Below are 23,340 nucleotides of genomic sequence, written 5' to 3'. Positions count from 1 at the left end.
GCTGAACAGGACACGGTACTGGGAAAATAGGCTTCACCAAGACTGTAGAAAATGGACAGCTGGGGCTAGAGAGATGGCTCAGCAGTTGAGGGCACTGACTGCTCTTCCAGAGAACTCAGGTTCAAATCCAAGCATCACAACCGTCTGTTACTCTAAGACCTGATGGTCTCACACAGACATACATGCATGCAAAACCTCAAGGCACATTAAATAAATAAATAATTTAAAGTTACAGAATATGTTTGTAGCAGGGAAAAATAAGACCTTCTTATGCAGAATGATACTGATGAGTGCGGCAGCTGAGGATATGATGTAGGGGCAGAGCAAGTGTGGAACGTGGGCAAGGAAAGTCTAGATCCCATATCCAGAAAGTGACCTAGGGCATGCTACTTGGTATCCATTCTTTAAGCCTGCTGACTCCAAGCCAAACCCACTCATCCTAGCAAGCAGGGGTCTTGCTCTCTGGCTCCAGCTAGGCTTGGACATAAGGAGGCCTTCTAAGGCCCTGGCACAGTTCAGGTTCAGGGTCTCCCTCAGGTCCACTCCTGCTTGGACTCCACCCTGGGTTGGGGGGGGCATTTGTACCAGCTGATGTTCATCCCCTTCTAGCAACTCCCTGTGTCTCTGAAGCTTAGCTAGCTGAGGGGTATTGCCACATTCTGTAGCGGTCACCATCCACCTATGCCATCAAAGAGCCAGGGCCCTGTGTACAAGGTTCACACACAGCATGGCAGAGGGCCATAGGATAGGGCTGAGCTGGGGTCCCCAGAGCTGGTGTCCCTTCCTGCTTTTCTGAGCCTTGGTGTCCCTCTCTACACAATAAAAATGAATGACAGCAAAGATAGCCATATAGCCTAGGACACACCTTGTTTATCGTCATGATCTATGTAGGTAGCTGGCACTGAGATACCAGATTTCAGGGAAAAAAAATGGAAAATTTGAAGTTGTCTTGCAAAGCCGGAAAGACAGAGCACACAGGATCTGTGCTCTTCACATGAACACCCAGTGGAGTAGATGCAGGGCACACTGTTCCTGACTCGCGCCCTCTGGGAGAGCACCTTCACCTGCTTGGCTGCAGTCTGGCTCCCCACAGCCAACCCTACCTGAACAGCAACTGCACTGGCCATGAGTGGATGAGGCTTTGCACTGAGGCTCAGAGCGGCTGCCAGAAATATTAGGGTATACAAAAGTGACATGCCAGCTTCTCTCCCCCCGCCCCCCACTGAGGGGGATGGTGGCCCTCAGCAAGGAGCAGAGGCTCAGAAGCTCAATAACCCTGCTTCCCCCACGCCTCCTTCCTCTCACTTGCTGGCTTGGGGTGGGGGGCCCCAATTGTTTCACTATCTGGCAGTGAGCAGACCAAGAAAGGCTTCCTGGAGCCACTGGGCAGCCCCCGGAGTCCTTCCTCTGTCTGGGGGAGCATCCGCATGGCCTTTCTCTGAGGCTCCCCCGGGGCCTCATGGCTCAGCAGGCCTGTGGCCACTGTGAAAACAGCTCAGGCAGCCAGCATTGTTCCTGCAGCAGGTCAGCAGCCCCCCGATGGTTATCTGGAGGGCTCATTGTGGCCTGTGGTGGGCGCATAATTGGAGGATGTGGGCTCCACTCCCTCCCAGGGAAGGGTCCGCTCAAGAATGGCCTGGAGCCTCCAACTGAGAAGGGCTGATCCACCCTTTGGACACGTCTCAGTCCTTGGGGCTGGGTAGACTTCACAAGGTCAGCTTAGCTTTTAAACTTAGGAGGAGGAGGAGGAGGGAGTGCCTCCAGCACTCAGGAGGGATGGGAGCGGGAGGAGGGTATCCTTGCCTCACAGGCAGCTACTAGCCAAGGCTGGTCCTAGGAGCCAGATGCTGAGGCCCTGTGGCCTGGTGTCTATATTCTATATTCTAGGCCTCTAGACCTACTAACAAGTCTGTACTCAGAGAACACTGAGTAGAGAGGGTTCCCAAAGAACCCAGTCTCTAGACTTTGATTTGCAATGTAAGGAATCTTTCCCTGGATATTTTCAGGACTCCATCTATCACCACACTGCCTGAGACTGAACCATGATGGCTGGGACCTGAGTGAAGCAGTGCCTGGTCACTCGGGTGCCCCCAGGAGTCTGACCCTCCTTTACCATCACCTCTCCTACCTGTGGGAGTGTGGTCCAAGCCCATTTACCTTTGGAGAACTCAGGGCCCAGTGGTCCTGCCTTAACATCACCTCCAACCCTGAGGTTTAGCTGCAAATCCCAGGGCTACTGTCTAGGGAGGGTATCATCCAAGCCTCCGATTTCCCTGGGTCCAGAGAAACCCCTGCAGAGACACGGGCACCCCGTCCTTTTTCTCTTTTGCATTCTCATTCCAAGACCCTTGAGTGTGCCTGTCCAGCCACCCTGCAATATACCATTCCAGCAAGACCTGCAGATCCACTCTGCACATTCTTGGCATCCACCCCCACGTCCCTGTCACCATAGCAACCTTCTCCCTCAGCCAGCAGCCCCTAGCGCAAGCATTTACAGCAGCCTCCTCATAGGTCTCCCTGCTGCTCTACTGGCCCCCAGTCTATTCTCATGCAGCAGATGAAGGCAGCTTAAAACCCACATTCATAATGGACCCTAGCTCTTGGTTCATTGCTAGAGGGAAATACAAGACCCACCCCACCCCCTGGCCCTGCTGGGTCCCAAGAAAGACCCTTACAAACCCATAGGCCCCATCCCTCCATGTGGGACACTGGTCCCACAGAATGCTGTAGATTCTCTCACTCCCTCTGTAGGCTGCTCCAGGCCCTGTGGTAGCTAGCACCTAGGTCCCTGTAAAGGTACTTCTGAGCTTTGACAGAGGGGCTGAGAGCCACTTGAAAGGGCTAAATGACCTTAGGCAAGATAGTCAGCCTCTCTGGTCTTCAATGTTCGTTCGTATCTGTACAGCAGTAATGCCTGCCATGGGCTACGGAGAAAGAAATGAGGGGTGCACAGAATAGCTCAGAACAGCGCAGGGCGCGTAGCAAGCACTCCCTAAAATAACAGCTGGTGTCATTATAACCGCCCCCAGGGTGAGCAAGGCCTTCATACCACCCAGTGAAAGATGAACAAGACCCAGCCAACTCCAAATCCAGGTCACTGGAATGAGCAGGTATCACAGAGACCCTGTGGCTTCCTCTGCCTCAGCCAGCCCTCTGCTGGCCCAGCCTGACTTCTCAGGACAACCCTCCCTAGGGTCCGCCTCTACAGACTCCCAGTTAGGACAGTCCACCTCCGTGGTGGCCAAGTGGCCACCGCACAGCGCAAGTCTCTTCACACCATCTGCCTGCAGCCTGCTTCTCCAAGGCAGGAGCTGTTTCTCTTGGCTCAGGGTCCGGGTTTGTTTCGCAGTGGGGAAGACGCTTAATTCTCATTCTAGGAGCTTCCTCGTGGTTACCACAGCTACAGGTGATTAGAATGCACTGAGTTACAGTGCTTCAGAACAAAGTGTCCTTCCCCATACAGCTGAAAGCACTGTCCCTTTTCCAGAGGTGGCAGCTAGAGACAGCTTGTGCCTGGATGCTAGCTTGCTTGGAGATTACCAGACAAGTATTGCCACATACACAGGTTAACCCTGGTGTCGGTAACACTGGCCAGATACACTTTTGTACCCTTTGGCCAGTTTTAAAACATCAGACTTTTTTTTAGTACTTAGGCTACACTATTTCAGAATAGTTTCCTGCTCTGTCACTCTCTGGGGGACATGAAAGGAGGTGTGCAGAGGAGGAAGACAGTGTCTCATGTATCCCAGGCTGGACTTGAACTTACTAGTAGCAGGGATGATCTTGAACATCTGATACTCCTGCCCGCCTCCACCTTTGCCTTTGCAGTGCTGAGATTACAGGCCAGCACCATCACACCAGGCTTATGTAGTTCTGAGGTTTGAACTGAAGGCCTGGCACATGCCAGACAAGCTGCTCCACAGCCCACAGAGACTTCTAGCATACTCCCACATAACAGAAGCAGAGGTGCAAGAAGAGAAAGGGTAGCTCGCCTCAGGCAACACACTGGGACCAGGACAGATGGATCCAGAATCCCCATCTTCCTTCATGCCTACAGCAGAGTACAGATCAAAAGAGTGCACCAAGCATAGAGCTGCTGGGGCCAGAGAAGTGGCCTGCTTGGTGAGAGCCTTGTTTCCTTCCTAGTGCCCGACTAGGCCCTCTGGCCCTCAGACATCTGTGCACCGGTCAGGAAGGTCTTGGAGTTGATTTAAGCTGTCCCTGCCTCCCCAACATTTGCCTCTATACTCTAAGAGAAGGGGACACCAAGTCTCAGTGCTAGCACTCCCCTGCAGAACCTTGGTCAGCTCAAATAAATGGACCCCCTATTAGAAATGATTAAACTCTTACTGTTGGCGCTTTCAGCGTTCAGGCTCTCTTATCAAGGTGGCAGGTGCATGTCTGTTTCCTCCCGTGCTTGTCCCCAGCCCACCCCAGTGCCTAGCACACAGCACATCCTCACAGAGAGCTTGGTGAGAGACCTGACTGCCTCTTAGGGAGCCTCTGCAGGAGGAATGCGATGTTCTGTGTACAGGACGAGCAGTTCCTCTCAAAACTGGGGCAGCAGACAGGGCCCATTGCATACGTAGAGATGCCTTATTCTGAATGCCCCCTATAGAGGTGACTAACCCTTTGTCCTGTCACCTCCAGAGAAAAGTCTCCTTCCAGTCCCCTTTCCCTGTTCACTGCAGAGCCACCAGTGGGCATGAGCCTCCATAAGGAGGCCATAATAACAATGTGTGACCCTGGGCATGTTAACCACCTCTCTGTGCCTCACTTCCCTCACTACAATACACTCAAGAGCACTACTGCACACCAGACCATGGTGAATAATAAAAATAAAATATATTTGAAAACTGTCAGGAGAATTATAGATTTTCACTATTCTCTCCATAATGTAAGGATGTAAGACAGTTGGTTTGATATAGCCATTCCATAACAGATATGTATGTAAAATCCTCATGTTGGGGCTGGAGAAATGGCTCAGCGGTTAAGAGCACTTGCTGTTCTTCCAGAGGACACAGGTTTGGTTCCCAGCACCTAAAATGATGGCTCACAACCACTCATAAAACTCTAGTTCTGTGTGATCTGATGTCCTCTTTAGCCTTCTTGGCACTGCACACATGTGGTACAGACATACATTCAGTCAAAATACTCATATATATGTTGTGTGTGTATAGTAAATTAAAACTACATATTTTATATACCATAAATGTTTACAATCATCAATTAAAAAAATATATATAAGCCACAGACGGTGGCACACCCTTGCAACTCCAGCGTTTGGGAGGCTGAAGCAGTAGGATTGCCAGCAATTTGAGACTAGCTTGGGCTACCTGTGAGAAGCTTATACTACAAGGCATGACCCTGTCTCAAAACAAAAGTAAACAATTACAGACACTGTTGAGATGGCTCAATGGTTAGGAGTACCTAGGTTTGATTCCCAGCAACCACATGGTGGCTCATAGCTCTCTGAACTTGAGTTCCAGGGAACCCAGTGCCTTCCTCTAACCTCTGTGGGCACCAGGCACACGTGCAGCACACATACAGATACACAACTAAAATACAAATCCATGTTAAAAAAACAATAATAATATCATAAAGGAAAAGAAAGAGATCTGTATTTAACAGTACCCACATGTTCTGTCAGCACTGATGCAAGGCCTCCCAGCATCCTTTTAGCTAACTCCCTCTGAATGTGCCTCCATCACCTTGCTAATGAGACCGCCTAGAGAGGTGAAGTCACTTGGACATGACCATACGATGCATACTTGAGCTGTGAATGGCTCCTAGGTCTGTCCAAACCTCCAAAGCTCATGTACTCAAACACCTGTGACAGTCATGGATGCCACCTCTACAACTTCACAAGTAAAATAGGGCCTGGTGCCTTTAAGAAGCCAGCTACTGGGTTGGAGAGATAGCTGAGTGGTTACAAATAATTTTACTGCTCTTCCAGAAGATGCTAGTTAAGTCCTAGCATTTCCCAGTTCACTACCAGTAACCCCAGTCCCAGATGATCCAACACCAGCTCTGGCTAGCATGTGGTACCCAGACATGCATACAGTCAAAATACTTATACCCATAAAATAAAATTAAATAAATTCTTTGAAGAAGAGGAGGAGGAGCCAGCAACAGGCTGTGAGATAGTGGACAAAAGCATAATCTCTAGAACCCACACCATGGAAGGATCGAACTGACTCCTGCAGGCTGCCCTTTGACCTTGACACCACCAGTGTGATGTGTACACACAAACCCATACACACTCAGTAAATGTAATTTTTTTAAAAATTAAAAACAAGCTGCAAGCCACTGGGCCAGGTGACAAATTAGGGAACCAAGCTCAAGAACAAACAGGGAAGTGAAGGGTCACATGACTTGACAGGCTGGACCAGGAGTCATGGGACTGTGTTGTGTGGACAGATAAAACAACCCTGTGCACAAGAGCCTGCCTCCGTCAGCAAGAACATCATACAGATCAAAAGGGATTCATTGGAGCAAAATCTCCACATATTAACAGTCACATACAGGTGCAAGGAGCAGGAGCACCGGGTCCATTAGTAATGTCTGAGTAGGAGGGCTGTGATCCACTAGAATTGTCTGCCAAAGGTACGCTGTTCTGCTCAGGTTCCACGCTTGGCCCTAAGAAGTTTAACAACGGTCACTGAATCAAGTGAACTGGATCAACGATGCTGCTCTGCCCTCTAAGCAGGGTAGATGTTTCTGTACAGAAAACATCAGAGCCAGGGTGATAGCACTATCCTGTAATCTCAACTTTTGGAAGGAGGCATCAGGAACAGGAGTCCAAGATCCTTCTCAGCTACACAGTAAGTTTCATGTTAGTCTAGACTGGCTCAAAAAAACTTTTTTAAGAAGAAACTAATTTTTAAGGCCTTTTTTTTTTTTTAAGTACACCTTTAACAGATTTAATCATTTAATTAAATCACATGGCTTTTATCCTTTGGTTATCCATTTGTGCAAAGAGGCTAAGTCAAGCATGACAACTGAACCGTCTCCAGGGGTCTGGCAGGCAAAGGCAGAACAGAGGAGCAGGGACAAGGGAAGACAGGCAGATCTAGGCTCCTGCCAGCAAAGGTGCTTCGGGGTCTAGGATCCCCTGACACCATAACCTTCAAAGTGTCTTAAGAAATCTGGACTGCTCTGGTATGTTTTCCAACTCCTCTAACACCGTGTCCTCCAAACACAAAGAAAAAGGGGTGTGTCCCAGCCCAGGCCCAGGCAGGCCCACTTTGGCCAGACCCCTGGCTTAGCTCAGTCAACATAGCCCCAGTGAAGGCAGGGCGAGGCTTCTCAGGATATACTGGCAAGGCTGGCTTGAGCCACAGTGGCTTGTCCTCATGAGGTCAACCAGGAAGCTGATGGTTTCGCTGGCCAGAAACAGAGCGCAAAACAATGAGCAGCATTGCTCTGATCAGAGTGAAAGTGAACTTGCTGGAGCATTATCTTAGCTTTCCATCTCTGGGCAGGGTGCCTGTCTACCTGGGACTCAGCATTCCACTGCTGATCCAGCTGCAGCCCCACCTTCTGCAGCACAGGATGAGAGGCTGAGGCTCAAAGCAGGAACACTTTTGCCCCAAATCCTCAGGATTTATACCCAGAATCCGGGACACTGGTGTCCTCCAGGACACCAGAGGACCTCCAGAGAAGACCTACCAAATTAAATAATGCCTTTTACCAGCTTACAAGGCCAAAAAGACAGGGCAATGTGGCTTCTGATTGTAGCCACACACACGCAGCTGACACATATCCAGACACATACATATCCAGACAGTCCACGCTTCCCACCACCCTGCCATCAAGCCGATCTCTATCTAGAAGATCTGAGGAAACAGGGTTCTGAGGGGAGGGGAAGTATACACAAAGTCAGTCGTATTAGGATGTGAAGGGGTGGCTCAGTGGTTAGGAGCACTAGGTGCTCTTCCAGAGGACCTGGATATCGTTCCCAGAACCCCACGGTAGCTCAATCTGATGCTTTCCCCCGGCCTCTGCAGGCACTACACACAACATGGTGTGCAGACACACAACCATTAAATAAAAATAAATCCTATTTAAAAAAAAATATAAGTCAGGCATGGTGGCACACACCTTTATTCTCAGCACTCGGGAGTCAGAGGCAGGTATATCTCTGTGACTTTGAGGCCAGCCTGGACTGACTACAAAGTGAATTCCAGGACACCCTGAGTGAGACTCTGTCTCAAAAACACAAACACAAACAAAAAATTTAAAAGACAGCTATACTAGACCAGGCAAATAAACATGTGACCTGAGGATGCCAGTGCCTGTGGGCACAAGACCTCCAGGCCAGGTTTAAACTTAGATTTATCCTCAGTTTTCTGCTGTCCCACTGAGGGCTAAAAACCCTTTCATCTACAAGCCCCAGCTATCCCTGAGTCCCCGGCTAGCCCTCCTTACAGCTCAGAAAGGGGTCTGAGGGGCCTGCTAAGGGTGTTATGTGACTTTCTGGTCATTTAACTCCAACACCCTGGAGCCACCTACTGCGGGACCAGTGGGTAGCTGACCTCATTCCTACTGGCCTAAGGTCTACAGCTACCACTGGCGATATGGGAAAGACAGTGTTCTCTCAGCACAGGGCTAGCACCAGATTCCGGAAATGACGGCGAGCTCTGCAAACCACAGGGCCACCACTCTACAAAACGTGACTCCAGGCAGGCCTGGCTCAGGGGGACAGTTCTCCCTGGTGACAGGAGGTAGCTATGTGGAAACAAAGCCCCATCAGTCACCTCCCTGTCATCTACTTGTTTGGTCTGGTTAAAGGGTTATCCTATTGTTCCCTAAAGCCAGAGACAGTGGGAAAGCAACAAAAAAATTATGGGAAGTTCACAGGAAAAATGGGAGGGCTTCCAAGGGAGGCAGAGAGGGGGTACAGAAGATTCCTTCCCTTTGAGCTGGACACCAAAGCCTAGGCTGGGGTTTGGGGTAGTAAGGCCTAGTCACCAAATGCTACTCAGCAGACCTCCAGCTTGTAGTAACAAAGCTGGGCAGGAGAGGGGGAAGGAGGAAGGGAGGGCGGGAGGAAAAGAAAAGGAAGGGCAAAAAGGAGGGAAGAGGCAGATAGAGGAGGGAGAGAGGAAGAGGAGGAAGGAGGGAAGAAGAGAGGAGGGAAAGAAGGGGAAAGGGAGAAAAAGGAACTAGGGAGACCTGACCATACCATGGCATTCTCCTGGGTGCTCAGGGCCTGTCTTAGAATCATGGCTGGGGTATGTGCACCTGGAGACTGTATACACACAAAGCTTCAGGGATGCCTTGCTCCTGGCCACCTACCTGTCTCCTTTAGTCCCTAGGTGGACATGATTTTAGCTCTAAAGGGGCAGCTCTGCTCCTCCCTTGCCCCTTTCTCCTCCCCCTCCTCCCCCTCAGCTGAGGAGCCAGGGGAGGGTGAGTCAGCAGGCCTTGGCTCCTGGCACTGACTCACCCAGCCACAGGGCTGTCATTCACCTCCAGCAGCGTCACTTCCCCAGCATCGCCCCCCCCCCAGCACAGGCCTCTTGTGGTGGGGGTGGGGCACCAGGGTCTTGGGGCAGGCACTGTGGAGCCCAGGATTATTCCTGAAGGTTTCTGCCACTTCCACAAACTTCCCCTTTTCAAGCTACAGAGACGCAAGGCTGCACCCGTGTCCACTGTGTGTGAAAGGGAGGCAGACCATCCCCTTCTCTTTCTCTGCAGAAATGCAAGAGAAGCCCCATCTACACTGCCAGGCCCATTGTCACTGGGTGCTGTCTGAAGCCCTGGCTTCACGGAGAGCAGACCGTGTACTCTGCTTTGTGGCCTCAGGCAAATCACTGGCCCTGGGCCTCAGCTGTACCATATGTGCAGTGGGCACAATGTCTGGGCACAGGGTGTGATATTTGTAAATGCACCCCTCCCCACAGTGTTCCTCTCTTAATGCCTCTCTCTCCCCATAGGAAGGATGTACTTCCTTCTTCACACCAAAGCCCAACCAGACTATGGACCTAAAAGCATGGCAGTAGCAGTCACCTACCCAGGGCCACCCTGTGTTCTGAGCCAAGGAGAAACTTTACCTGCTTTCCCACCCTGACCCCCAGAAGCTGAAGACCCCCACAGGATGCTTTCTCAACACCCCACAGCTTGACTCCGAGAGTGCCCCTGACGAGGTAAACCAGACCACCCAAGAGTAATGACCAGGCAGTGACTGCCAGAGTCCATGGCAATGGCTTCCCGCCTCTCCCCACATCAGCCTGTGCTCAGCTGTCACCCCTCCCACCAAAGAGCCCCAGCTGCTTCCTGACATCAATCACAATGCATCAGAGTGTTGAGGGCCCTGTTGATGCTCAGTGCAGGCATGTTCTGCAGAGCCACAGGCCAAAGCAGAGCGACAGAGGAAGGGTGACCTGGAACCTGTGCCCAGCCACAGAGTACAACTTCCCCAAGATGAAGAGTCTCTTTGGTTGTTATGGAGAGTCCTGAATCTTAGCTTCAATTTCTATCACACAACACATTCTTGGCTCTCCAAATGACTCTGGGTTGAAGTTGCTTTGGTGTTTTTCCCTAAAGGTTTGTTGAGTACCAGGGAATTCCCTTGGAAGCTGCATGACAGGGCCTCAGAAGGCCTGGCACACCCATATACAATACCACTCTGTGGGTGAGGAAATCAAGGCCCTGACCTCACAGCACCTTACCAGGAGTGGCTCAACATGATGGCCACAGGAGATGTGCTCCAGAAGGAACTGGAGGCGAGGGGAGGGGAGTGGGGACACTCCTAACACTCCCACCCTGTGGACACAGTAGGTGCCAGAGGCAGAGAAAAAAAAAACCCTATTGCAAACCTGGGTACACAGGACTCATATCTAACTCTGTCGGACTGATGGACGTTGGTGCAGCAGGTGGTGGTGGCAGCGGCTTCCAGGGCTACAAGATGGTGCCTAATACCAGCTACTGCTTGGGTAGAAGAAAAACTCAGCATTAAAATCCATGTGGGGAGGATCTGGAGGTTGACACAATCAGCACAGGTTATCTCCCAGGGCAACTCCTATCTACTGCTAGCCCAGGTAAGCTCTTGTGATGGCCACCCAGGGCACAGCACTGCCTTCTCATGACCTGCCACTTATGTGCCATCACAAGATGCAGCCACACCAACCACTGGAAACTCCTCGGAGGTGTGCCCCTCCCAGCTCACTTCTAACACACTCTGCCTGGCAGCCAGGTCAGGCCCCAGCTCAAGACTAGTTCTTGAGTCATTGCTAGCAATGACAACCGGCTGCCTGCAGAGCTCTGAACTTCACCCAGAAAGACCCCAGGCTTCACCAGCTTTTTCTGCCTGGTCCTGGGTAGGTGACCCCTCTTTTGTGTCCCAGGTATGCCACGTTCTCCTCGCATTCCCCTTTCCAGCCCTTGGAAAGCCCGTGTTTAAGGGTATCCCACCTAGGCTAGAAGCCTTGTGCATCCCAGATCTTGCCATAGCAAAACTACATTCACCTGTGGCTGGGCTCTGGTTCAGAACTGGGAAACTTAGGCAGTTTCAAAATCTGTTTGAAAAACCTCGGTGTCTTCATCTTGTTTCTGACAGGAGGTCTCGCTGTGTAGTCCTGGAAGGCCTCACTCATAGAAATCAGGCAGGCTGGCTTTGAACTCATGGAGATCAATCGACATCTGTCTCCCAATTAAAGGCATGTACTACTGCTCCCAGCTAGCCAGGCCTTGGCCTGATAGTCTGTAGAACCCTGGGACATAAGCTAGGGTGTGGGTACCTGGACCCTTATAGACATATTGACTCAATCTTTAAGGTGGAGTCCAGAAATCTCACCTGTTACATCCGCTTCCCAGGAGTCTTAGGATGAAGAGAGGCTGGGAAAGGCGGGGCTGTGAACTGGGAGGCACTGGATGAAATGTCAAACAAAACTGACCAGTGGAAGGGCCAATTGTTTGGCTGATGCTGCATATACCAGGGGCCTAGCAAAGCCGAAGGCTTCTCGGGCCCTTCTGAGGCTGTGCCTCACCACATACTTTTACATTTATTCCACAAAGAGGGGGAAAAACAAAACAAAACAAAACAACAAACAAACAAACAAACAAAACACTTAGGGAAAACACATGCCTTGGTCCCAGGTAACCCAGCAAGCAAGACAGGTTAGATTCCAAATCTAGACAAGGCCAAGACACTTCATCCACCTTCTTAACTGGCAAGAGTTTGAGAGAGAAACTTGAGGGCTGGTGGGGTGACTTCTGGGGCTTGCCAGTCTTATCCAATCAGAAAGTGTCAGAGGCCACACTCAGCTACAGTGGGCAGCCATGGGTACAGGAGGTCCACCTCAGCTCAGCATCCCGTTAGGAACAAAAATTAGCTGGGCTAGCCTCTCACAGATGGCACCATACTGCAGGGACAAGTCTGTGATTTGTGGAAGAAGGGACACTGTCTCCCTTCTTCTGTAGTAGTGGAAAGAGAATATTCCCAGCCAGAGAAATACCTGCCCTAGAATGCCAACAGGAGGGCAGGCCTCAGAGGCCAGACTGCCTCTCACTGGAGTGAGATTTAAAGCAGCTGGCTGGGGAGCTCCACACACCTGGAGCTATAGAGCCCCACTGTCCCTCTCACACATGGGTCTCTCTCTCGGAGAGAGCACTCACAAAGTAGTCCCTAGATAATGGGCCCTGCTTAGTAGCACTAAGGGATTAGATGACCTCACAGAGGTCCTTAGAGCAGTGCCTGGCACTGCAGGGTCTTCAGAGCCCCAGCTGACAAGATAGTGACAAAATTGACCCACATCCTCCCGGTTAAGCCTCAGTCAGCCAGGACTTGGGCACAGCCCTGCTGAGTGTCTGATTGGCTCACTAGAACAACTGCTGGGGCTCAAACATGGGATGTCACCATTATACGCCATCTCCCCCGATGCCCTTCCCTGTCTCCTCTTCTGCTCAGGGGAGCTGCCCATTGCAGAGTGATTGATGACTGCTCTGACTTGCGGCTTTCCAAAGGGTTTTGCCTCATGGCTGGGTAGGCTGACTGCTGGGGTGCACCTGGAGCAATGTCCTCACCAGCTGGTACCATTTGGAGGACAGGGTCCCCTGCCTTCTAGTGTTAGAGTCCTTTTATTTTTTTCCCTGCAGTACTGAGGATGGTAGCCCAGGGGTTCAAATGCTAGGTGCTTTGCCACTGAGATACACCCCAGCCCATTTCTACTTTTTGTTATTAAAAACATTTTCTCTTTTACAACATGGTGAAAATAACTTGTCATATGTCATACATACATATATATATATATATATATATATACATATATCTCCATGAGGCTGGAGAGATGGTTGACAGTCTAGAGCACTTACTATTGCAGATGATGAGAGTTTGGTGGTTCCCAACCATCTGTAACTCTAGTTCCAGGGGATCCAATGCCCTCTTCTGGCCTTTGTGAGCACTGAACCCATGTGGTGCACATACATACATACAGGCGCATAGTCACACACATAAAATGAAAATAAACCTTAAAAATATATCCATAAGGGGTTTAGGGTGTGGCTCAGTGGCAGAGCTTTGCCTGGCAAGTGTATTGCCCCTTGTTCCACCCTCAGCACCACACAAGAAAGTGGGAAGGAGAGAGAGACAGAAAAGAGACATAGACGGAAAGACAGAGACACATGGGCTGGAGAGATTGCTCAGCAGTTAAGACGTCCTTAGTTCGATTCCCAGCAACCACATGGTGGCTTACAACCATTCACAATGTGATCTGATGCCCTCTTCTGGTGTGCAGGCATGCATGCAGATAGAGCGCTCATAGATGAAATAAATAAATCTTTTAAAAAAAGAGAGAGACAAAGACACAGAGACACAAAGAGATGCAGAGAGACAAAGAGACAAAGACAGACAGACACACACACACACAAACACACACACACAGAGACAGAGAAAATGTCTCTTAGTGGAACCAAAGCCAGAAAGGGAGAAAACTCCCACCTCTAACCACCATGGAGGCCCTGGCAATGCACAGTGGGGTATACTCCCAGATACCCCAATGTATTTCTGGCTCTCCCCCATCCTCAATGCTACCTCCTCAGGGAAGACACCCTCACCCAGCCTACACCCATCTCCCAGCAATGAGGCTCTGGTTCCCCAGCAGTAATCCTCTACCTTCTCTGGTGGCCTCAGATTGCTTTCTGTTCCAGACAGGGCCTGGGCCTGGCCCAGGTGCACTGAGAAGGACCTGGGTTTGCCGTAGCCATAGCAACCCTTTGTTCCTCTAATTCCAACCACTCTCCTATGGTTGAAATAATAACTGCAGCTTACATGTGGCCGCACAGCTCTGGGTGCCTTATATAATTCCACCTAATAGCAGTTTTTTTTTTTTTTTTTAAATCAGGCTAAATATTTTCCCTTCTTCCCTTAAATCCTTCTCCAATGATTACCGCCACTGACTTATCTCCTAATTAGTCCAAAGGTAATGAGACTTCAGAGCATCTTAGCCTGCAGGAACAAAAGCACTCTGCAAATGTCATATGTACACGGAGAGACACCCACCTGCTCAGCCAATACATGCCAGGCTACCAGGTTCTCCGTGTCCAACCTTTACCGGGCAGTGAGAGCAGAGCTAGTACCCCACTTTGTAGGTGCCCAACTGAGGCTCAAGAGGTTAAGCCACTTGACCAAGGTTTACATGGCCAGGAAGAAGCACACTCCAGAATCTTGGATCCTTAAGTGCTGAGCTCAGGATTATTTCCAGGTTATCACCTCTAACACTACAAAGTCCTACTCCCCTTCAACTTGGCACAGGAAAATATTGACAGTGGCTAAAAAAAGAGGGGCCACTTTGCAAAATACACCCCCCAAAAAAAACAAAAACAACAACAACAACAAAACCTAAGAGCCTAAATCTCTAGTGCCAACCCAAACCATAATTGCCTTCACAGGCTGGATGCAGCTATGTGGCATGGCAGCTATGTGTCAGGTGGGGCAGTGGCAGTAGCACCAGACAGCCACATGCTACACCAGCCTTGCCAAATGTTTGCCCACTTAATTGTCCTCAGAACAGGTTGAGAGTCTGGGATACAAGCTGTGATGGCAGCAAGCAGGGGGGCACAAGCCTTGGCGTTACAGAATTGGGTGAAGTTTAGCAGGGCGGAGCGACCTTTTCTGAGGCACACAATCACAATGGCTAAGTCATATAATCACAATGGCTATTTTTCTAAACCATATCTGAAACATTGGGGAGAATTCTCCCACCTGATTCTCAACCGATTCCCATTGATTATTGCCAGGGAGTTTGTCTCTATTTTCTATGAAGCATTTATTCTGTTATATTTCCTGGAGGCTGTTGCTAGGAGAGTTAACTTTGTTTTCTGCCAGGTGTACATTCTGTGATATTTCCTGGTACCTGAATTCAGTTCCCAGTCAAGATCTTTATTTCAAAATGGAGTTATATTCAGGCTATCTTAAGCTCTTCATATACAGCCTGGGCCATCAAAAAAAAAGGTCTCCTTTTCCTCCTTGGGGGCAAGGATACCTGTGATTTAGGCCACAGCTATAAATAGCCACTAACTCCATCCCTTTTTAATTGACTCATCTATTTATTTGGTCAAGGAGTTCCTTCTGACCCTTCCCCACTCCCTCCACTCCCCGTGGCCGAGTTCTACATTAATACTGATGCCACGTGATTGATGACGATGGGGAAGGGGGGGGAAGAAGGAGGGTCCCTCCCCTGCTTCTGCAGCTTTGTTCTCTGAGGTCCACAGCAGAAGACACCTCCCTTTTGTGAGTCTGGTCTCCAGATCCACTGGCCTCCTCCGATGCCTCACCTAGATCTTAATTGAAACCTAATGGGTCACTGCTGACCTCAGGACCCTGGCTTCTCCCAGAGGGCCCTCAGTAGCACAATCTGCCAAATGGACAATCTCAAATTACATAAGGCAAGGTTGAAAGGGCCTCAGTTCGGGATCAGATTTGCTCCGGGAGATACAACATACCCTCTGCCCCTGAGGATCAGCCAGCTTTTATTTCATGAGCTTTTCAAACAAGCACTGACCCCACCCTCCCACCCCCCAACCAGGCCCTTCTCAACCCTGCCAAAGAAAGAAACAAAGCCAGGGCTAGTGATGTATTCCACCAGGAAAACACCAGATCTTCTGGTTCTCCACCACATGGGTGTCAAACAAGGAGCTCTGGCAGAGTGGTTCTCTATGGCCAACCCCCAAGCCCTGTGGAATGTCTGACAAGGTAAGAGTCATCAGAACAGGACCTCTAGCCAACTGAGCTGGGGTGAGAGCCCAGATGCCCATCTTCAAAACAGTTATCTAACAGGCCCTACTTCTTCACGGCTCCCAAAGTGGAGCAAGACCAACCAACCCCTGTATGTGACATGCAGCTTTGAGGTCATCAGGTGAGAGTCTCTTCTCCCCTTCCCCTCCCCTGCCCAGAAGATAAGCCAGGCCAAGATTCCACTTCCTGAAAGTTACTCTTCACTTTCACTCTCTGCTACACCAGGTGTTTACACATGCTGTTTCCTCTATGGGTAATGCCCTTCCCGTCTTCTGCCCACCTGTTGCTTAAGATCTCCGGAAACAGTTTGTGTAGCCAGGACAGCCCTACAGGGGCGAGGCTAGGTGCTGGAGTGTTTGCCTGGCCTTTGGAAGCCCTGGTTTCCATTCATGCACACAGGCACACATAATCAAGATAGCTTCCGACTCCCATGGCCCTGGGAATCTCCAGGCTGTCAGTCACCTCTGAGTGCCCAGGACACAGCAGGGACTGAAACACAGCAAAGCCCCACTATACTTGTCTTTTTGAGGCAGTCTCATGTAGCTGAGGCTGGTCTCGATCTCACTGTGTAGCTGAGGATAGCCATAAACTGTGTTCCTCTCATCTCCATCTCCCAGGAGCTGGGAGTCTAACACACACACACACACACACACACACACACACACACACACACCACAGCAGCAAAAGTCCACAGCTTTTGAAAACTGATGACCAGACTTTCGATTCTCGCTTTTCATATGCGAGAGTTCCCCCAAACTTCCCCTGCCATCAAGCAACTCTTGCCAGCCTTGTTTCCCCAGGATGGCAAAACTAGCATCAGATGAAAAGGTAAACTTTCTCTAAAACTGGAAAGGCCAAAGGGAAAGGAAAGGTCAGGATCCTGCCCCAAGCAGAGCAGGGAAAGAGCTGAGGTGACATTTCTCCTTGGCCATAGGACCCAAGCATCAGTCAGCCTGGAGAAGGCCACTCTCTGAGTGTGCTGTGGTGGTTCACACCTATAGTCCCAGCAGTCAGAAAGGTGAAGCAAGAGGATCAGTATAAGCTCCCAAGCCAGCCAAAGCTACACAGCAGGACCCTGTTTCAAAAGCTGAGAACAAAGGCCACTCTAGTTCTGTCTCTTTTAGGATGACAGATGTCGCTAGATGTCTCGTTTATTACATGTGGCACCCTCCCTGCCCCCCCACCCAGAGCAATGGTCTGTGCCCATGACTAGAAAGATGGATCAATAAGAGCCACATGCTTTTAAAAATACCAAACTCTGAAGCTGGATTAAGAGCATTTGCCGCTCTTGCAGAGGACCCACGAAGTGAACCACAGAGCCTGCGTGTAAAGTCTCATGGAGTCAGCGCCCTGTATTTTACCTGGCAACCCTATCCAGCGCCCCAAGGGACCCCTGTGTTATCCACACCCCAGCACAAAACACAAAGCGCAGAAGAATATGAGAGTTTAAATACTCTGGTGTGAAAAACAATGTCTCACACTCTCCCTCCCCATATCCCTCCTTCTCTTCTTCCCGTACCCACAAAGCCTCTGTCCTGCTGGCTATGGAGACCTTTTGAAGTCCTCTGGGCTTCCCTTCTTCAGGTGTCCATTACTAAGAAAATGCCAATGCCACACAAATGATATGCACTACACCTTCTGCTAGCCTGCTCCCCTGACAGACATTACTAATCAATTGTGGCATTGTTCCCACTGATCTGGCACCAGCCTTAGATAAGAGACAAGAGAAGGTCCTGTAAGAGGAATGATCAAGGGCTCCAGTGAAAAATCACAAGACAACTCATGTTAAGAGATAGCAAGAACAAGAGTCCTGGGTGAAGGGCAGGGTTGCAGGGATGAGTGGGAGTGGAGGGATGACAATGGAGGCAGAGAGAGACAGACACTGAGAGAGAGAGACAACCTGGGAAAATGATGGGCAGAGGAATGCCAGACAAAATTAGAGTGGGATTGGAAGCTGTGACCCACCCCCATGGAGGTGTCCCACAAAGCTACCGAACTGGAGCTGAGCAGGGACTGGGACCTGGACAGGATCAGTATTTCCTTGTGCTCCACAGATCCCACAGGTCAAGTTTTACAGACAAGAACACTTTACACGAAGAGGGAAGCCCCTTGTACCAGTGCACCCAGCCCGTAAGTAACAGTGGGGCTTCATATCTGGTCACTGTCCCTGAAAAAGCCTATCGGGGAACACCACGATCCACCTCCTTTGTTTTCCGGGGAGAAAGCAGTCCAGAGAGGCAGACAGGCTGCCTAAGGACCCCTTCTGCAACGTGGTGGGCAGCAGGTAAAGACACCATGGAGGTTCTCCTGCAGGGGAGCCTGAAGCCAGCCCCCTCTGCAGACCAGACATCCAGGGACTGGCTGATAGTAGGTGAACAGGTGGAAATCCCCTCCAGAAACATCTCTCAAGTGTGTTGAACCCCTCTAATCTCTGAGAGATTGTTTGTTCTTGAAGAGACCTTCTCCTTGACAGGATTCCCATTTGACCCCTGCTGGGACCAAGGGCCAGGACAAAAAGCTTTATCCAAGCCACTGTCCTGGAGACCCAAGCTTTTTGGCCAGAAGTAGCCAGGAGAGATGTACCTAGGCTGGCCCTGGTATTTGTAAGGAAGCCCATGTCCCAGCAGCTACAATGTAAAGCATAAGAGCCACAGACCATCACTGCCTTCTGAAGCCTCAATTTTCCCACCTGTGACATGGGGCCGAAAATGCTATCTTGGATTACTATGTGAGTGCCAAGCACAGAAAAGTAAAGTTTGTGAAAACTAAAGTTATGGTCATGTGTCCTGACTTCCCCAAAATAGCAGGGCTGAATTACACACCAAGCAACAGAAAGGTGTAGCAATGACAATTATTATTTATTGAGCAATTATAATGTGCCTTTCACTGTACCAAAAACTTTTGGTTTTCTTCTCTTTCTCTCCCAGAAGGCTGCAATGCATGACCTCATGCCTATTTTGACGAGGGCCATGGGTGGCAGGGATAGATTCAGGGTCACTAGAGGGTAGAGTTTGTTTTAAACTTCCTGGTGTCGATGGGTTTTGATTTTCTGGGTTTTTCTTGTTTTCTCCCAAAGAGGAGGGCTGGGTGGAGATGACTGTAGGGTGGGATGTTTTAAATCCTTTCTTCTATGGGGCTTCTACTTCCTTTTAGGGCTCCAAAGCTACTTCCTTTTAGTGACAGATGTCAAATGGAGTGTCAAAAAAAAAAAAAAAGGTTTCTGGAGAACCAGGTTTGACATTGGGGGTCTGCACATCTGTAAACTGGGTACCCCAGAAGAGAGGTACTCCCAAGTGGCAGAATGTGAGGCAAGCATGCCTCCTGGGTTCCATCCCCATGCAGGAGAAGAGGACGACTTCTACACTGCATTAAGGTGTAAAGATGTGGCCATGTGCAGCCACAGCCAGGGCATCAGACAGAAAAGCTTGGAGCTGCCTCCTGCAGGGTAGGCACTGTCACCCCTACTGAGCCCTGAAGGCAGAGCATCTACAGTCGGGGGGGTCAAGTGAAGCTTGGGGGTGGAACGCTTATCTCGCCTGCTGAGGCCCAGAGTTCCACCCCGGAACTCAGCTCCACACCCAAGAGTGATGATCAATTGCACATGATATATAATTTATTGCAATCAAAAATAGAAGCAGGGCATTGTTCACTGCAGAGTGCTTTATTGGAGAGAGTAACTAAAAACAATTTCTCACTGGAGGATTAAGTAAATGCTTTCCTCAAGGGACCTGGAATTCTCTAGGTAGCCCAATTTTCAGCTATCCTCCTGCCTCGGGCTTCCAAGTCTCAGATCATAGACATGTGTCACCACTCCTGGCTCACACATCCTTTTTTTTTTTTTTTTTTAATTTAAAGAGGATAGTTTTATTAGGAGAGTTTAAGGAAAATCCCCAGGGCAGACAAACTGCAATCTGAGTAAGTGACTGCTCAGCAGACAGGAATGGAGACATGCAGGGGGAAACCCACGCTGTTTGAGATGAACTGCCACACAGCAGGGAGGCAGGCAAGCACTGGAGAAAGAGTGAGGAAGCTGGGAAGTGGTGGCACACATCTGTAATCCCAGCACTCCGGGAGGCAGAGGCAGGTGGATCACTGTGAGTTCAAGGCTGGCCTGCTCTAAAAAGCGAGTCCAGGACAGCCAAGGCTACACAGAGAAACCCTGTCTTGAAAAAAATAAAATAGAGTGAGGAAGCCCAAAGAGTCCTCAGAGTCTAGCTGAAGGATAGAGGCAGAGAAAGGAAAATGTACCTCATGGGGGCTTGTCAGGGCCACCTCCTGCATTCTTTTTAGAATGGTTTGCCAGCCCCCACCTGCCTTAATTCCAGAGGAAAATATAGGCCAGTTACCTGTGGTCCCAACTACAGAGGATGCTGAGGGGGAAGGATGGCTAGAGCCTGGAAGTTTCAGACCATCCCAGAAAACACAGTAGGACTCCAGATCTTTTTTTTTTTTTTTTTTTTTTTTTTTGAGACATGGTTTCTCTGTGTAGCTCTGGCTGACCTGAAATTCCCCCGGTAGACAAGGTTAGCCTCGAACGCAGAGATCTGCCTGCCTCTGCTACCACGGCTGGCTTCAGATCTTTTCTCATAAAATAAAAAAAATAATAAAAAACAAAACAAAACAAAACAAAAAAATAACAAGGTCTTTACTGTGCAACCCCAACAAGCCTTAAACTCCTGTGCTAAAGCCTGGGCTAGAGAGACCTTCATGCCTCTGCCTCCTCTGTGGTGGGATGACGGATATGTCTCACCATGAGCAGCTAATGGACACATGTGCATGTCTACGTCACTCAGTTATACTGTGGTCACTGCTGTGTGGTGGGAAAAGGGTCACTTTTCCCCTCCTAGTACTGCCTGTGTTGAAAAATATATGAATTTTATAATCAGGGTAAATCATGATAAATGCCTTTTCTCATTTCAGAGGACTCCAGGGAGCAGAAGCTGGGGTTGTCACTGCTGAGTAGGGCTGAGGTGGCACTTTCCAAAGGACACTGGAGTCCACAGACAAGCAGTCCCCTGCCCACAGTCTCTTCCTTAGAGTGCCAAGCACCCCAGACGGCAGCACTTGGGGAGGTGGGCTCGCCTCTTCAGTTAAGGGGGTACAGCTTCTCTGGGGACTCCTTTGATGAGATATTCAATGTGGGGTGCTTGGCACTAATTCTGTTAGTCGTCCTGAGTCCATAAAACTTTCCTGGGCTCATCATGTCACCTGTTCTGCCAACCCCCATCCTGCAGTGGACTGCAGTTCTCTTGCTTGACATGGCTACTCCATTCCAGAGCGGGGAGTCTGAGGCTGAGATGTTTAGTGAGATCACACATCAGGCACAGGCTGGGGCTAGGCTGAGAGCTTTGCTAATTCTTTGTTTGGTAGAAAAGGCACTCCGGGCCTTACATGGGGTAGCCACTGAGCTACATCCCAGCTCTGGAGAGGGAATAAATCTGGACCTGCCTGGTTCCCCAGCCCTATGCTCTCTACCATAAGGCTGAAAAGCTATTATCCTGCCCTTCTCAAATGATAACCCAAAGCTAGAGGGCCCATGTGATGTATGCCAGTGAGCTACACGCAGAACTCAGACATGTGGATCGTGCTGGTGTAATAAGCTACCTGCAAACCCCACTAACCACCATGTGGAGGGTGGAAGGGAGGCCATGAGCCTTTTCAGAAACAGAGAGCCATGAGGGCTACACAGGAGTAGTGTGGGCAGTCTGAGGGCTGGTCCACATCTCAGATTAGTGCTGAGGGGCATCAGCCTGGCCTCCATCTATGCTCTTGCCTATGAGGCTGCCAGTCCCCATGGGGCCAGCCACTTGCACAAGACTCTTTATCTAGAAACAGAACTCACATTCCAGCCGTGGAGCAAGCAAGTGCCTCCCTGGCTATCCTCGGCTGTTCATTAACCAGCAGCAAGAAGGCCTTGGGAAGGGGAAGGGGCTGGGCATGGAAGTGACTCCCCACCTGTAAGGAGGGCGATAGGAAAGGCAGTGCCACCAAATGGGCACCAGAGCTGGGCAATTGGGTTCATTGTTGTGGGAACGTGGGATAGCAGGATGGAGCTATGATTACTTAATAGACAGCAGTACTGAAAGTCTGCATTCAAGTTGCTGAGGGATGTGGCCATGCCTGGCACTCGGTAAGCATTCCACCTGTTCATCTGCCATTTTTTAACAGAAAGCTTAAGAACGCCTACCTCCTATGGCTCTTGAGGATGTAATGTGGCTCTTGGGGTTGTAACAAGCTAAAGTGTTACACCTCCAGGAAAGCCCAGTACCCACAGGCAATAAGTGTCCCTGACACATGACCATTAAGGTGGAGATTCAGAGCAGGTTATCCACCCAATCAACAAGGGGAGGTGCTCCTGAGCCTCTGGGGATGGGCACATCTGACATCAGAGAAAGCATGGTCTTCAGTTGGCTGTGGAGAGTGCTGAACAAATAAACATAATTGGGTCTGACTACAAGTGGCAGTTACTGATGGTCTCGTGAGAGCGCCACAGATAACCCCAAGCTGATCATGCTCCAGCCCTTCCTTAAAAGCTGGGAGAACAGCTCAGGGTGGAGCACTGTTTATGCCAGAAGGCTCCATACCCAGAGCCACGAGAAAGAAGAGAGAGAAAAAGAGAAAAGAGGTGAGAGAGGGGGAGGGAAGGAGGTTAGATATTAAGAAATCTCTATCCAGGAAGGCAGAGTTCTCAAATTTGAGAGCAGGGTCCACAGATGAATCACAAGATCAACAAAGCGGCAGAAGAGAGGAACAGCTTGGCAGATGGCAGGGCAAGGACCTGGAATGTTCTTGAGAGTGCGCATACACCCTCCAGTGTTTCTTAGTGGGTGTCAAGATAAAGGAGCTTGGAAGTCCCAACTTTAAAGTCAGCTAAATCAGCCTGAAAACAACATCAAAATCCTTCTTACAGGCACGATTATGATTCTGAACAAGAAGAAAGGGGGGAGGGGAGCTAAAGAGAGGAAAAAGCAAGGTATAGTATGTACCAAGACCATCAGCAGATTAGATACGAGAACTATGTCAATGTTAAATGTCCCGGGCTGATAATTGGGCTGTGGTTACATAAGACAATGGCCTTGCTCTTATGAAATACGTGAAGGACT

General features: G+C 49.8%; 1 protein-coding gene across 4 annotated transcripts in view; it reads right to left on the bottom strand.

Annotated features, from left to right (window-relative positions):
* Positions 1-23,340, bottom strand: part of Slc6a6 (solute carrier family 6 member 6) — a 73,251-nt gene that overhangs the window by 35,555 nt on the left and 14,356 nt on the right. Inside the window, exon 3 of one of the 4 annotated variants that reach the window (XM_021638237.2) lies at positions 10,824-10,932. The exons of 2 other annotated variants lie outside the window; for them this stretch is intronic. In XM_021638237.2, the coding sequence (XP_021493912.1) occupies positions 10,824-10,842 (19 nt within the window). In that variant the 5' untranslated portion in view covers positions 10,843-10,932. Of the gene's footprint in view, positions 1-10,823; positions 10,933-14,503; positions 14,523-23,340 lie in introns of those variants that run through there. One more of the 4 variants, XM_021638240.2, reaches the window with a different exon arrangement.

This window comes from Meriones unguiculatus, chromosome 5 (assembly GCF_030254825.1).
Source record: "Meriones unguiculatus strain TT.TT164.6M chromosome 5, Bangor_MerUng_6.1, whole genome shotgun sequence".
In the NCBI taxonomy this organism is placed as follows: Eukaryota; Metazoa; Chordata; class Mammalia; order Rodentia; family Muridae; genus Meriones; species Meriones unguiculatus.
Note: the sequence above shows the minus strand (reverse complement) of the source record. Positions and strands in the feature narration are given on the sequence as shown.